The 16964-nt window shown below is 39.0% G+C and overlaps 2 protein-coding genes across 3 annotated transcripts in view; one reads left to right on the forward strand and one right to left on the reverse strand.

Moving 5' to 3' along the window:
• Positions 1 to 889: 889 nt before the first annotated feature.
• Positions 890 to 9946, reverse strand: LOC131242872 (UPF0426 protein At1g28150, chloroplastic). The gene is made up of 3 exons (XM_058241811.1): positions 9879 to 9946; positions 9621 to 9743; positions 890 to 1561 (listed from the first exon to the last, which is right to left on the reverse strand). Exons 1-3 carry the CDS (start codon positions 9906 to 9908, stop codon positions 1382 to 1384), a joined length of 333 nt encoding a protein of 110 aa, XP_058097794.1. The 5' UTR covers positions 9909 to 9946; the 3' UTR covers positions 890 to 1381.
• A 1076-nt stretch (positions 9947 to 11022) lies between these two features.
• LOC131242873 (phytochrome-associated serine/threonine-protein phosphatase) overlaps positions 11023 to 16964 on the forward strand; it is a 34033-nt gene continuing 28091 nt past the window's right edge. For both annotated transcript variants that reach the window (XM_058241812.1, XM_058241813.1), the window contains exon 1: positions 11023 to 11186. In XM_058241812.1, the coding sequence (XP_058097795.1) occupies positions 11106 to 11186 (81 nt within the window). In that variant the 5' untranslated portion in view covers positions 11023 to 11105. The remainder of the gene's footprint in view (positions 11187 to 16964) is intronic.

Below are 16964 nucleotides of genomic sequence, written 5' to 3' on the forward strand. Positions count from 1 at the left end.
TAGGTTGCATGAACTGAACATATGAAGAATGCTCCCTGACAATGTAGCAGGACCTCTGGCATCAATTGCCGAGACCCATAAAAGTACATTACTGATATTTTGTTGAAGTGGGTGTGTGTTTGCCTCCATCCATATGTTCCTAGAACTGAATCAATGGCACAATCTGTTGAAACATGATAACATCTATGAATCTAACGATCAACTTTGTTCCCAACCATTTGTGAAAACCCAAATGTCTGATTTCTTAAGTATTCTAAGTATAATGAACACATTCCTGATGTCTAATCTAACCTATATATTCAAAATGCTCCATCAACCATGTAGAGTGTGTGTGTGTGTGTCTATATATATATATATCCAAATGATTTATAATATATATATATATATATATATATATATATATATATATATATACACAGACACACACACACACACACATATCCAAATGATTTATAATAAACTTCAATGACACCTGTACATAAAAACATGAGTATCTGATGTTAAAGTCAGTCTGTGAAGTCACCGTGGCACTTGCTTCTGTCAAGCGAAAAATTCTAATTCAGTCAAAGCATCCTCAATGTCAAAATCATGCAATCCATCAATCCCCAGCTCAACTGACACATAAACACACCTAAAAGGGCAAGCAAGGGAAGGAGGGTCATCATGGAGGTTCATTACATCCATAACAGCGAGCAATGACGCACGTATAAAAAAGGCGTGTAAAAAAGGCACCCGTACACATTCACGATAACTCACTTTTATTCAAGTGGCGATGTTTAAATCAATCCATGAATCCACCACATCCAATAACTTTCTCAACCACTATCTACGAAAAATCAATAGCTTGATGCTCACTCAATTCAATCCACGCATGCATAGAGTGCTAATATTTCAGTCAATAAATCATACACATTCATAGCATCAAAACAACAGTATTCGAGTGTATCCACCCAATCTAATGATCAGCTGTATATGATCAACAAGTATATACAGTAGCGTTAGTATGGACACACCTGTGAGACTAGCTACACTAACAGATCAGCCAAGATATACAGATGTCCTTCGAGCGACTAGTATCCATGACTGCAGTTTTCTCTAAAATGCAATCCTCATAAACCTGATATCACTGTGTTATGTTTTCACGCTACAGTCTGAGCTATGAAGCAACATGTTAAAAGAAGACTCTGCATTCCGTAGAACTGTTTGAAATGAAATTGTACTATATTTAAAGCTCTAATGCACAAAGAGCCATTAAAGTAGGCATTTGAAATTTGATCAGAAGCCAGAGCTTTTATTCCTTTGAAATATTACCCTCATGGGTGAAACCCAATATACAGATTGATGATAGAAAGAAAGCCAGAGTAGACACTGCTAATCGGATTCATTCAATCTGTATCTCTTGCGGCGCATCTTCTTCCACTTTGGAACTTTCCACATCAATTTCTTCCTTGGTAATTCCAGAAGCTTCGACAGTCCTAGTAAGCCATTCCTTGAGAGGATCTTCATTCAAATCGAGCCTCAGAAGCCCTGCAAACATCCCACTCATAAAGGCAACGGGTTCCTGAAGGGACCACAAAGAAGGATAACCATTATTGATAGAGTTTCAATTAAAAAACAAGCCATGCTTTGCAAACTTTCCAGGTAAAAAAAAAATGGCATGAATGGTTGGCACTTAAAACTCATGGGGAGTCATGTGATCCTCAGTCTGAGAAAATGCATGGTGCCCTTCAGCCCAGAGTTTGTACAAGTGAGGCCCACGGTTTGATGATCCAGATAGTTGAACTGGCGTGTGGCATCATGGATGGCCCGTGTCCAAAAAATCTCACGGATTTTAAGATACCAACCACCCAATCTTTGGCACCTTTTTTCCCCCATTAAAGGTGGACCCCTTGCTAACTCATTGGTTGTAATTGTTAACCAATGTGAATGTGGGCCATTCCATGTATGACTCACCTAGTCTTTGATCTTTGTCATTTCCTTTTGTTGATTAGTTGTTATGCTGGTTTAGGACTTAGTAGGGATTTTTGCTTTTGTTACTAATCGGTATTTTTGTCATACTAATTTTATTAAATAATACCTAGTAGGGATTTTTTGCTTTCGTTACTTAACAGTATTTTTGTCACACTCATTTATTGAATAATATAAAAGGGGAGAAATGGGACGTCTAACCTCAACTCAATCCTTTCTCTTTCTATCTTCTCTTTTTTCTCTTCTTTTACTCTTAATCTACACAAATCTACATGGTGTTGGGCAAGGTTGCTCTTGATTTAATCCGTCTTCCGCTCTTCTATACGTTCTCTCTTTCTTTTTCCTTCTTGGACCTCCCCATCAATCTTCTGCTGAAACTTCTTTACTACACTTAGGGTTTCTTCGTGTTCCTTTTTTGATTTTAATGTCCCAGGCCTTCGTCATGGCCCGTGCATGAGAAGCTGAATAAGGTTTACATGATCATCACCTCTTGTGTGGTTATTTGAAGCATGTGGGCTGGTTACTCTTGTCGGATGCCATATTCATAATCATTATCCCCTATGGTTGGTTGGAAACTGAATGTGTGGGTTGGTTGCTTTCTCCAAGTGCCGTATGTGCAATATATGAAGCGTGCAAGTGGGGTGTTCATTGATTGTGATAAGTCAGCCCGAGTTTGTGCAAGCCTTGCGGTATTCCTCTTTCCCTTGTTCTGATGGCAATGAAAAGTGATTTGAAAACTGGATTCATAAATGCATCTAATTTTTTAGGGATCTAGATTACCTTTATCAAAATTAAATGGAACAAACTACCTCCATTGGCCTAAGTCCATTCAAGTATTTTTAATGGCCAAGGGAAAATTAAAATATTTGACCACGACGAAACCTAACGAGAGTGCTAGTACATATGATTGATGAATCCGGGAATGCTCAAATTATGACATAGTTATGGAATAGTCTGGAACCATATATCAATGAGAATGTAATGTTTTTGGATACTGCAAAGGAAATGTGGGATATATTACGTGGGATGCATTCATCTGACAAAAACATCTCTCATATGTACAAAGTGTTTGAAGAGATATTGGATTTTAGTAAGGAGATAAATCCCTGAGTGAATATTATTCAAAGCTTAAAGAAATGTGATAACAACTAAATGTATACCAACCTCTCAACATTGATTTGGAAAAGCAACATCAACAACATGAGGAGTTTCGTGTGGCTGAGTTTTTATTTGGTTTAAATATGAGCCACTTCATGCACATGTGGCAAGGATGTGCCATCTCTAAACAAGGTATATGCACTCCTCCAACAAGTATCCCTAGGGTCTACAAGTGAAACCAAAGGTAATCAAGGTGGTCGTGGTAGAGATTATGAACCTAGAAATTGCACCCATTGTGGGTTTACGAATCATTCAATTGAAAAATGTCGAGACCTTTATGGAAAGAGAAGTGGGTCTAATTTGGCCATAGTTCTACTTCTACAATGCAATAACTACATATGCTTGAAGAGATGTTACCCTTATTCAACAAGAGTATTCCAAGTTGCGGAAAAATCTGCAAAATCAACCTATTCACCTTAGTTTTGCTGCTACTTTTGCTCCTACAACTACTTTCATAACCTCAAGTATGTCCTGTCTAGGATCCAAGTTCCATGCTCCCACAACTACTTTCATAATCTCAAGCATGTCCTGTTTAGGATCCAAGTTCCATGCTCCCACAACTACTTTCATAATCTCAAGTATGTCTTGTTTAGGATCCAAGTTCCATGCTCCATGGGTCATTAACTCTGGAGCATATGACCATATAACAAGCGACTACAACACATTTTCCTCTATTGACATTAATACATTGTTAACGGGTTCATTTGTCATTTTAGCAGATGGTACCTATTTCAAAGTATGTTGAATGGGTACTGTTCATCCAAGTTCTTCCCTTTCATTGTCATCTATTTTTCATGTCCCTAAATTTCTTTTATAGCCTGTTTGGATTCATGGAAAGGAAAGGAAACATTATTTGCTGTGAAGTCTCACTTCTTGTTGTTCGTCAAGCCTTTCTTTGTGGGAAATGCCATTTCCCACATTTTTTTTTTTTTTTTAAAGATCCATTTCCCACTTTCTATCTCTGTTGGAAAATAAGCAAATTTATTTTCCCACCTCCATGCCTTAAGAAAGGCATTTTTTCATAATGAAAAGAAAATGAGTTTCTCAAGTGTTAAGCCCAAATGTGCGCTACTGTCCATCACGATTCACATGTGTCGCATGTGCCACGTGTGTCAATGTGCCAAATGAGCCATTATCCATCTTCGGTTATGCCCCAAACGTGCCACATGTGTTACCATCCATCTTCTCTTGTGCCCCACATGTGCTAATGTACCACACATGACTGGATGTAGATTGCCCACGAAAGGCTTTCGTACTAAGTTCCTTTGTTGAGAAGCTAGGTGGGGCCCACCATGATGTTTATAATAAATCTACCCCATCCATCCGTTATGCTAGCTCATTTTAGGACATGGGACCAAAAATGAGGTGGATCCAAAACTCAAGGAGGCCACACAAAATGGAAAAGTGGGGAAAGAAATGCCTACCATTGAAGCCTTCTTGGGGTCCACCAAAACTCAAGGAGGCCACCAAATATCTTAATTGCTTCGTGACTTTCTATCATTCACATTGTATTTTCCATGGTGTACCGTAATGCTGTTACAGGGTCGTAAATACCATTACGTAAAGGTAACGATGGCAACCGTTACATGTTATGGGGTCATAAAGGTCATAACAGCTGTTACGAAAAAAATGACCCGCTAAGCCCCTTGTAAAAGGTCGCGGTAGTCGATTATAGGGCTGATACAGATTTTTTGGGTTTTTAATTTTTACATTTTTTTAAAAAGAGATCATAACGGCCATTACAACTCGTATCATAAATGTAAAGGTGGTGGCCACTACTACGGCTATCGTTACCATTACGAAATACCTTAGTATCTTCCAAGATCTAAAGACGAAGAAGAAGACTGAAGGAAGAAGTGAATATGATGGGTTGTATTATCTTAACTCTGAAGTAGTTGGCGTAGCAGCTTAAAAGAACATCTCTCCTTATGAGTGGCACTGTCATCCCAACCATATCCTTCAAGATTCTCAAAGGCGTTATTCCTTCCTTATAGTTTGTGTCAATTATAGAGTGTGAAGTATGTGAGTTAAGTAAACATCATTATGTTACTTACGTGTAGAAAAGCATAGTTTAATTCCTTTTTTAGCCCATTCAGATATTTGTGAACCGGTTAAAATTCCCAATAAGTTAGGGTTAAGTATTTTGTCACATTTGTTGATGATTTTCTGCGAATGACTTGGATTTACTAAATGAAAAACAAATATAAATTATTCTCTATTTTTAAGACTTTTCACATAGAAGTGCAAAATCAATTTAACTCAAAAGTGTTTGTTTTTCATTAATGCCAATGAGACTAGGTGAGCTGTATAGTGGTACGACCCACATGCACAGTCCTAATTAGTAATCAACTTGTGTAATAAACTATTAAATAACACTTGATTGCCACCAACCTATGTAATAGTCTATTACATTGTGCCCGTGGCAGTTTGATGTTCTCATTAACAAACCCTAGCTGAGGGGGAGTGGATTAGGTGCAGTTTTATGTTCTCATTAACAAACCCTAGCTGAGGGGGAGTGGATTAGGTGCGGCCTTGGCCTTACCTAAGACGCTAGGGCCCACCTTGATGCAGTTATTCTATATCCACATTGCCCATCCATTTTGCCATATAATTTTGTGGCATGAGCCGAAAACTGAAGCAAATCCAAATCTTAGGTGGACCATACCATATGATATAGTGGTGATTAACCATTAAAACTTATCATGGGCCACAAAAGTTTTAGATCCAGCTGATATTTGTTTTTTTTCCCATTCATCCGGGTTTTGTATGACCTTATCAATAGGTTGGATGGCAAAAAAACATTACGGAACATTACGGTGGGACCGAGGAAGTTTTTAAGTGGGCCGTTCAATCACCACTGTTTCCTATGGTATAGTCCACCTGTGATTTGGATATACTTCATTTTGGGCTCATGCCTTAAAATGATTTGCCAAAACATATGGACAACATGGATATAAATACATACATGAAGGTGGGCCCCACCGTAAGGACCACACCATCTTGGAGGAGGCCGGGGCCGCACATAATCTGCTCCCCAAAGGAGGAGGGTTGCGTCAGGTTGGCAGCTGATGTGGCGATGCCAGACTTATGCCATAACCTTCATCATGAATTTGAATAATGGAGGAATATAATTCATGTAGCCGACCCCAATTAATTTGGATAAGGCTTAGATGATGACAATGATGTTGAAGGTGGAGCCTTGCTATATATTTTCTAAGCATCTATTTGCAGGCCAATAATAAAAGAAATTAAGAATTTTCCATTTGGAGATCATAGAAGGTTCATGGTTGGTTTGTAGTGGGGCTCATCAAATTCAAAAGTTTAGATCATTGAACCATTCGGCCCACTTTACAACTGAGGCACATAATCTGCTCCCCAAAGGAGGAGGGTTGCGTCAGGTTGGCAGCTGATGTGGCGATGCCAGACTTATGCCATAACCTTCATCATGAATTTGAATAATGGAGGAATATAATTCATGTAGCCGACCCCAATTAATTTGGATAAGGCTTAGATGATGACAATGATGTTGAAGGTGGAGCCTTGCTATATATTTTCTAAGCATCTATTTGCAGGCCAATAATAAAAGAAATTAAGAATTTTCCATTTGGAGATCATAGAAGGTTCATGGTTGGTTTGTAGTGGGGCTCATCAAATTCAAAAGTTTAGATCATTGAACCATTCGGCCCACTTTACAACTGAGGGACCTAGAATACTATGCATAAGATCAGGCTGAGGAATGTATAATTCCTCAAAACTCAGCTGATCTATAAGCCGAGTTGAGTTTCTAGGTGTGAATTGGGCTAAGTTCTGTCGTACGTCAGTTTTTTTTCTTTTCTTTGGGAGGATAAGTTGGTCATTTACAAAAGGCTTATTATTATTATTATTTTTATTGTGACCAATAACAAATTGTTTTAAATTTCGAAGAGTCGAATAAGATATTGCTCAAGTTGACTCAAATCAGCCTCAAAATGAGACAGTTCTCAAGTTTACTCAATTCTGTATAGAGCACGTCCAATTTCTTCTTAACCTCACACCTATGAGTAAGGGGAGGAAGTTCTTTATCACCAAGACGTGTTTACTAGTGTGATTATAAACCATAATGAGTTTTAGTAAGCCCACACGCTTGTACAAGGCAGCTCATGCACATGCCGCACATGTGCTGGCCTGGCACCTCTCACCCAAGAATTACGTAAATCCAATCTTCACGTCGGCCTTGTACAAGCGTGCGGGATTAGCAAATTTCTGCCTATGATATTATAATATCAAACGATTCATATGCCCCCAGGCATTGGCCCTCAAAGTGTTCCCTGCACACGTGACACATGGATTGACATATGGAACAACTATTAGGTTTACCCTACTTTCATGGGTCCCCATGAGAAACTCTTATTGATCAAAGATGCTAACCCTGTAACCACTAGTCTCTCTTTCTATAAATGTCACTTTGCCAATGGATGGGATGATAATGGACATCATATCAAAACGGTTCTTTGGAAATATATTTATTGAAAGTGGACCATCAAATGGACCACTCATCTTAATTATTGGCCCTTTGATCCAAACCATCCATTTTTCATATAGAATTGATCAAATGGAAAAGTTCCTTAGATCGTCTAAAATTTTAACCATGGCCCATGAAAAGTGGGGGAACCTTCTAGATTAGTGAGTTGACAATTCACACTTCTAAAAGCATGAATACCATTGTGCTAGGGTTTACTAGAGTTGGCCAAGTTGCAGTTTAAAAAATAAATTGGTTAAAATTATGTGAGCATACTCATCTCTAGTATCTCTATTTTATAAATGGATAAAGTTCAGAATGGCAGCAATCATTGATTTAGTGAGCAACTTTGGGTTGGGCTATGGTTAAAAAAATAAAATCACAAACAATCAATCTTGTACTTTAGAAGATTTTTTAACAAAACCCTTCAATGGCAAGGCCCATCAGTTTATTAGTCTAGATCGATGAACCATGAGGTCCATCTTAGTACATTAAGACACTATTCATCTCCTAATTCACAAGACCCTAGGATTCCTCATGTCGCAATCAACCATCTTTTTAGCCCAGCATAACAGTTACCAAAATCTTAATTCTTTTAAATTTTCATATTGCTTCTACAGAAAGACTATATCTTTCTTTTTGTTAGCTATGTTTTATTATTCAAGCCTAATCAAATCCGGGTCGACTCATCTAAGTTTTGACTCATTTATTAAATGAGACAAATTCAGGTACTTAGTTTTTGAGCAATGCAACAACATTCTACTTAGCAAAATAAACAGAGGAATGATACGATGCACAGCCCATGTCCTTGCACAATATACAAGGATTTTCAGTTTTGACAAGCATATAATTCCTCAAAAATTGCAATCTTTAGGTGTGACCTGGGCTAAGTTCCTCTCTCTCTCTCTCTCTCTCTCTCTCTCTCTCAAGTTGTTTATTTTTATTTTTATTTTTTTTAATGTAACTACTTAGCAAAATAAACAAATGAATGGAACATGACCCAAAAGACTTCTAGATTAGAAGATCCCAATGACCAATCATGATACTATTTTTCTTCTTCTTTTTTGTTTTTGTTTTTGTTTTTGTTTTTGCTTTTTTGTTTTTCAGTTTGAATTGGATCATTGTTGCATTTCTCTTCTTAACCATTAATACATATCAAGAAATCAAAACGTGAAGATGTACTATTGAGTATACATTTGGTACACAGCTCATCAATGGCGGGATGCAACAGATAATATTCTGGATTACCAAAAAATGAGTCCCACCTGATAGAAATGGAAACCATGCATCATATAATTCCTCATGAGCAATATCATCCCATTTTCAAATTGACCAAACCTCCCCAACAAGCGACTCTCTTACAGTATTGATCTCAAAACTCGGACAAATAACACAAACCATCCAGTTTCCATCACAATTAGTCGCAACAAACAAACATTTCCATATTCAGACCCGTCTCAACGGATGTCAAAAAGCCACTCCATTAAGAAGCATACCAGCCAACATGTCACATGTACCTGACATCTAAGCCACCCAAAAAGTTGCCCCCACCTTGAATATCATTGGGCACAAAAACCAGCCTGACTCATTCATCAGGTGGGCCACACCATAGAAAATCATAGAAAGCAATGGACATCCGACTAACACATACAATCCACCTGATGAGTGGATCAGCCAGGTGGGCCAAGTGGCACATTGGGCCTGCTCGCTCAATGTATGGAAACTTTGTGTTCCATCAAAATGGACCTAATCAAACCACCAAATTTAAAAAAGAAAAAGAAAAAGAGACAAATTCACATGAACTCCATCACACGAGAGCGAGCCAAACTCAAACGAATCGAACCGAATCAACCCAAAAGAACATTCAATTAAGTATCAAGAACAAGAAAAGAAAAAAAAAAAAGAGAATCAATTAAGATTTCAACCCATTTTTAATTAGAAAAAAATACAAATTCTATAAAAAGGGATTAATAATAAAATAAATAACTAATTTCACCTTGAGAGCTTCTTTGACGATGGGTTCGTCGATAGGATTGAAGAAAGCCTTCGCCCGAAACGCTCTGAAACTCTTTATTTCCCGTTTCGGTGGCGAAAAAACGGTGAAATGTGTCGGCTTCCACTGCACACATTTTAAATAATTTACTATTTTTGTTGTAAAAATGGTGTGGGAAGATGTTTCGTAACGGAGGAGATGGCAAATAGCGTAAATATAGAGAGGAAGAGGGGTATTAATAAAAAGGGGAGAAACTCTTACCATCGTTGAGGAAGTGGTGAAGAGAGCCATGAATGGTCACTGCCGTCTGCTTGCTTGGGTGAGCTGATATAGGCTAAGACCCGACTATGTAAACCGGATACACGGCTTTTGTTTTTTTGGTTGGGCGTAGTGGGTAGTGGTCGGTGCTCTGTGGGCCCCACCATGATTTATTTGTTTCATCCATTCCGTCCAACCATTCTTACAGGTCATTTTATAATATGATCCAAAAAATGAGGTTGATCCAAATATCAAGTGGACCGCACAATGTCTATTGAACGGACACCATTAAAAGCTTCTTGGGGCCACAAAAGTTTTGGATCAAGCTGATATATATTTTTTTACCCTTCATCCAAGTCTTTGTCAAATAACCATTACAGTGGGCTCTAGGAGGTTTTTAATGGTGGACATTCAATCACTGCTGTTTTCCCATGGTGTGATCCACCTGAGATTTAGATTTATCTCATTTTTTAGATCAAGCACTAAAATTATCTTTCAAAATGGATGGACGGCGTGGATAAAACATAGAAATCATGGTTGGGTCCACTAGTACCGACCACTAGCCACCTGGCTGGTGGCAGCGTTACTAGCCAAACCGCGTCCGGTGGGTCCGTGTTTTCAGTGATCTGGACCGTTGGTCTAGTGGGCTCTAACCTCGATGGACTGTGCCCCAGATATCTTTCTTCCAGAGGATTGCATTGAACACGAGAAATACAACAATGGATAACGTTAAACTGGAGAAGGCAGAAGTTTGGTGGCTGGGATCTTTGCGTTGTCCACCTTATGTTTGGGCCCTCCAACCAATGGTCTGGATCACTAGATGGTGGCCCCAACTTGATAGCCTGAACGAAGCTCGTGCCATCCGGGCTATAAAATCTTGAGATAACTTTGATACTCTGGCAGAGTGTGATGATGATACGCGCGCACTTGGAAATTTCACACATGGCATACAACTAAGTTAAACCGTGCTATTTCGACAAACAAGTTTCCAGGAATCAGAGGTTAGAATTATTAAACTGATCTGATTTTGGAACTGTGACTTGGTGACAGCGGATTCTACACCTTAATCGGTTGAAGTTAAGTTAATATATGCCACGTGTATGATTTCTAAGTGGCAGCGTACCAAGCGTCATACGCTGCCGGAGTATTATCTCTCTGCCCCTTCCCTTTGTTCCGCTCGCTCCGACCTTTTTCAAACTCTCTCTCTCTCTCTCTCTCTCTCTCTTCTCGATGGATCTGGATCTGTGGATTTCGAAGGTGAAAGAAGGCCAGCATTTAATGGAAGATGAGCTTCAACTCCTCTGCGAATATGTAAGCTCTCCATCTCTCCTACCGATTTCTAGCGCATTCCACTTCCCTACTTTTCTCCCCCCTTTTAAATGGTTAGGGTTTTCAAATTAGGGTTTTCTAGGGTTCCTAGATTTCTGTTATGGATTCCTCAATCGCCTCTTTCGCAGCTCTCGTTCTGTATGAAAATTTTGTCTGATTGTTTGTAAAAGATTTCACTCTCCGTCGAGCAGAAATTTCGTTCGTAGATTTTAATCTTGGATTTTTTCATGCTTTAGAAGGCGCTATGGAGTTGTCAAATCAGTAAAAAGCATACTTCTATCTATTTAATGGATTTGATTTCCTTTGCGGAATGTGCGGATGTGTTTCTCATTCGAATTGTGAAATACTTGGAAGATTGAATATAAGGAAGCAATGTATATGGGTTTTATCTGAATTGTGTGGATAGTATTGCCCTTTGTATAAGGAAGCAATGTATTCGAAAAACACAGCTTAAGAGTGTGCCACAATTTCCACATGGCATCTTCAGGCGCAGTACTGGCCCATTGAACCAAAACCTCTGTACTGCTTGGTTATTGCATTTGACCATCTGGCAGTATAGAATTGCCAGTGGCACAATCTGGATAATGCCATCGCCACTGACCGGTGGAAGGACTGTAGTGGTGTTGACTCGTTCACCCACCTTCTTCTTAAGGCAAGAGACATGAAAAACTGGATGTATCGTGATCCATGGGGTAAATCAAGTTTGTAAGCAATTGGGCCTATGCATGCCGACACTTTGTATGGCCCAAAGAGTCATGGCGTGAGCTGTAATGAGTTGTGTAAAGCAGCCACAGTTTCGAGATAAGGTTGCAACCATAGGTAGACCCAATTGTCCAACTTGACTGCCATTCAGTCCTATGTTTATCTGCCTTTACTTTCATCTGATTTTGTGCTCCGAGGAAGTCCTTAATTCCAATTTCCAAGTCAACTTGATGGATCATTGAGTCTCTGGACTGTCTACCGAGTCTCTGGACTGTCTACCGTATGATAAGAGTGTAGGAGGTTGACCGTAAGCAATTTCATATAAGGTCATTTGTGAGGATTCGTGGTAAGAAGTATTATGCCACCTCTCCACCCATGATATCCATTGATACCATTTATTCAGCTTAGTGCCTGCATAATAGCATAAATATGTTTCCAAGGTACAATTGATGACTTCCATTTGCCCATTGGTTTGTGGCTGATGCCGAATTCATCTTCAATTTGATGCCCAAGCAAATGCAATAATTCATTCCAAAAGTTGCTCAGAAATATTGGATTTTGATCTCTCACGATCACAAATAGCATCCCATGCAATTTGAAAACATTATTGATGAAGGCCTGCCCGACTATCATGGTCGTATATGGGTAGGTTAATGGAATGAAATGTGCATAGTCAGATAGTCTATCTGTGACCATAAAGATCACATCACGGCCTTGGGATTTTGATGCTGAATTCATCTTCAATTTGGTGCCCAAGGAAATGCAATAATTCATTCCAAAAGTTGCTCAGAAATATTGGATTTGATCTCTCACGATCACAAATAGCATCCCATGCAATTCGAAAACATTATTGATGAAGGCCTGCCCAACTATCATGGTCGTATATGGGTAGGTTAAAGGAATGAAATGTGCATAGTCCGATAGTCTATCCGTGACCATAAAGATCACATCACGGTCTTGGGATTGCAATCCATCAGTGAAATCCATTGCAACTTTTATACATACTCAATCTGGAATAGGCCATGGTTGCAATAGACCTGATGGGCTGTGATGTTTGGATTTTCTACATTGATAGAAGTCACAAACCCTCATATAGTTTTTGGTTGTTGGTTGCATGCCCTTTCAATAAAAGTTGCTTGCTACACGTTTAAAGGTTTTGGTGTAACACCCGTTTGTGCTGTGTCATGAAACTCATATAGGATTTTCTCTTGGAGAATAGAATTGGCTGGGATTACAATCCGCCCTTTATGCCTCAATATGCTGTCGGTCAATGTGTAGGGCATAAGCAGTTCAATATTGGATGTGAGCCGTTGAATGGTGCCATTAACTCCAGGGTTGGATAGATAAGTTGTTTTTATTTCTTCCAAACCATGCCACAAGATCCGAGAGATAGTTGATAATTCATAAATTTCGTGATGCCTGGAAGTGCATTGATTGCAACATTATCAACCGCCCTTCTGTAGATGATCTCATAGTCATACCCCATTAACTTCATGAGCCAATTTTGCTGCATTGTAGTCATGATCTTTTGACTAAGTAGATGTTTGGGGCTAACTTGATCGGTGCGGATAATAAAATGGTGCCCAAGAAGATAATGTCGCCATTTATTAGTTGCATGACGCTAGTAGCTCCTTTTCATATGTAGAGTACCCCAAGCTTTGACCAATTAGCACTTTGCTCAGAAAGGTGATGGGTTGCTAGTCTTGCATGAGTACCACTCCTATTCTGAATCCCAATTTGTCACATTCAGTGGTGAATGTTTTGAAAAAATCTGGCAAGGCTAGGATTGGAGCTTGTGTCGTGGCTTGTTTCAAGGTGTGGAAAGATTTAACGGTGTCAGCCAATCACTGAAATGCATCTTTCTTTAACAGTGCTGTTAAGGTAGCTTTTAACTGCCCCTATTAATGGATAAATTTGTGATAATAACCTGTCAATCCAAAGAATCCGCGAATTCCTTTGAGAGTGTTAGGTTTAGGCTAATCTAACATGCGTGATATTTTGTGGGGATCAATACCGACTCCATGTGAAATAATGTGGCTGAGCTATTCAATTTTTATGCTAGCACACTCACATTTGGAGCGTTTGACAAAGAGTTTATGGTGCTTCAATGTGCTAAAGACGGTGCAAGATGGAGGCTGCATGCTTAAGGTGTGAGGCCCAATCGACGCTGAAAATTAGGATGTCATCAAAGAAAATGAAGATAAACCGCCATAGATGAGCATGAAAGATATCATTTGTGAGACTTTGGAATGTTGAAGGGGCATTCATAAGTCCAAAAGGGGGCATTCAAGGGGCTATAAATTTGCGATAATAGCCTGTCAATCCCAATAATCCGCAGAGCCCTTTAGGAGTGTTAGTTTTGGGCCAATCTACCATGCAAAATATTTTGTGGGGATTGGCACTAACTCCTTCATGCAAAATAATATGGTTGAGGTATTTAATGCTTCTGCTATTGCACTTGCATTTGGAGTGTTTGACAAAGAGTTTATGGTGCTTCAATATGCTAAAGACGATGGCTGCATGCTTAAGGTGTGAGGCTTAGTTGAGGCTATAAATTAGGATGTCATCAAAGAAAACAAGGATAAACCACCGTAGATGAGCATGAAAGATATCATTTGTGAGACTTTGGAATGTTGAAGGGGCATTCATAACTCCAAAAGGCATTACCATAAACTTGTGATATCCTTCGTGGGTTCAAAATGCTATTTTTGAAATGTCCTTGTCTCGGATCCTAATTTTTTGATAACCTAAGTGAAGATTGAGCTTGGTGAAAAAGTAGGATATGTACAATTCATCCATCAACTCGTCAACAATGCGAATTGGATACTTATCCTTTAGTGTGGCGTTTGGAGCTTTGTAACTGATGCACATACGCCATGTGCTGTCCTTTTTATGCACCAAGAGTACGGGTGATGAGTAGGAACTAATGTTATATCGTATAATTCCCATGTTCAAGATTTCACACACGAGCCTTTTAATCTTGTTATTCTGATAGTATGCGTGGCGATATGGGCGCACAATCATAGTGTGTTGTAACGGCCATTATGTAAAGGTAACGGTGGCAACCGTTACACGTTACGGGGTCATAACGGTCGTAACAATTGTTATGAAAAAAATGACATGTAACCATTGTATGACCCCTGTAACGGCTCATTATACCCCCTGTAAATGTCGTGAAAGTCCATTACGGGACAGATACAAGTTTTTCGGGTTTTTCTTTTCAATAAAAAAGAGATTGTAACTGCCATTACAACCTATATCGTAAATGTAACGATGGTGGCTATTATGGCCACCTTTACCATTATGGAATACCAATGTTGTCAAATCGCATATGCGATTGCATGCGATCAACATATGTTGTTCACATCCAATCGCATAATCGAATATGCGATCACCTTTTTTTTTTTTTTGAAAAAAAAAAATCGAAGAAATTGAAAAAAATCAGAAAAAAATCTAAAAATTAGGAAAAACTTGCCTAAGTGATTGGATAACTTATTTTACTTATTTCATTGTAGTTTGAGTGTTTCATTAAAATATATATTTAATTACTTATATTATATTTACATAAATTTTAACAAAACAATCAATAAACTACATTAAGAGAGAATAACTTACTAAAAACTTCAAACATAGAAATTTTATTAATAAATGGATAACTTGATAGCTTGAAACAACTTACAAGTTACAAGTTACAACTTAGTGTAGTCTCGTAGAGAGAGAGAGAGAGAGAGAGAGAGAGAGAGAGAGAGAGAGAGAGAGATTGTAATCTTTGCGATTTCTTTCATAATATGCGAATATGTGACCGCATTTGACAACATTGTGGAATACCTTGGTGCACACTGGTAGGTGCATTCCCTGGAAGTGCTTCAATGCGGTGGTTGTGCAATCAAGTAGGTGGGAGCTGGGTAGGGGCATTGAACACCGAATTATATTCTTGCAGCTAGCATAGGACATCGGGAGAAATTGGATTGGTTGGGCCGTTTTGCTCAAGATGGCAAAGCTGCACAAATAAGCCATGTGCACCTTTATCCACCATCTTTGTTAATGCACATTGATCAATGATCTTAGGTTGGGGTTGATATATTCCTTGGCGTTTGTTGTAAAGCACATGTAGTCTTGAGAAGTACTAGTTGATTTCGCCCAAAGTGGAGAGCCATTGGACTCCGAGGATCATATCGAAACTGCATGTAAGAAGCACATGGAAGTCAATGTGGCACTGCCAGTTACCAAGTTGCAGTGGATTTGGAGCAGACACCCTTGTTGGTGCATTTTCCTCTATCGGCCACCATCACTTCAAGTTGCATGATGGGTTTAATGCAGCACTCGACCATTTGAAGCAATCCTGGATTGATTAAGTTCTGAGTGCTTCTCGAGTCTAGAAGTATGCAAACAAGCTTTTTAAGATAGTCTCGAATACGCATAGTGCTTGGTCCTATCGATTTGGCTATGGTGTAAAAAGACACTTGTGGCTATTCGTTTCCTTGGGAACTATTCATCGCAATCGTAACATAAGCCCTTCTTTTGCCATTCCGCTATTTTCACAAGTGTTAGCCCCTTAGGTACTGGCTTGATTCGACTTGGGGCATTATGATACATGTCCAGTTTTATTGTTGTTGGCTTGAAAGGTGTGGCTTTGAAGACATGGTGTTGCGCTGCAAATTTGTCTTCCTCCAATAGCGCTAACTAGTAGGCATGCGCTAAATTGTTTCAATGAATGTTCAGACTCCTACCTGGATCTCATCTTGTAATCCTAAGATGAAGCAACTGATCAAATAAGATCCAGGTAACTGTCTCACTTGGTTCGAAAGCCTTTCGATCTGTGCATGTAGTTGGAGACCGAATTTGTTTGCCATATTATAGAGAGTGTGTTGCCCAGATCGTCATAGTCCAATGAACCAAATCAGAGACAAATGGCTCAAGTGAATTAACTCCACGATAATTCACTCATGGTTTGTTTAACCCACCAATGCCATTCATTTGCATCCGCAATGGGATGAATGGAAGCGAGTTGCACTGTTTCGTCATCAGAAATGTTGTTGTAGTGTTGAAATTGCTTGC

Source organism: Magnolia sinica, chromosome 4 (genome assembly GCF_029962835.1).
Source record: "Magnolia sinica isolate HGM2019 chromosome 4, MsV1, whole genome shotgun sequence".
In the NCBI taxonomy this organism is placed as follows: domain Eukaryota; kingdom Viridiplantae; phylum Streptophyta; class Magnoliopsida; order Magnoliales; family Magnoliaceae; genus Magnolia; species Magnolia sinica.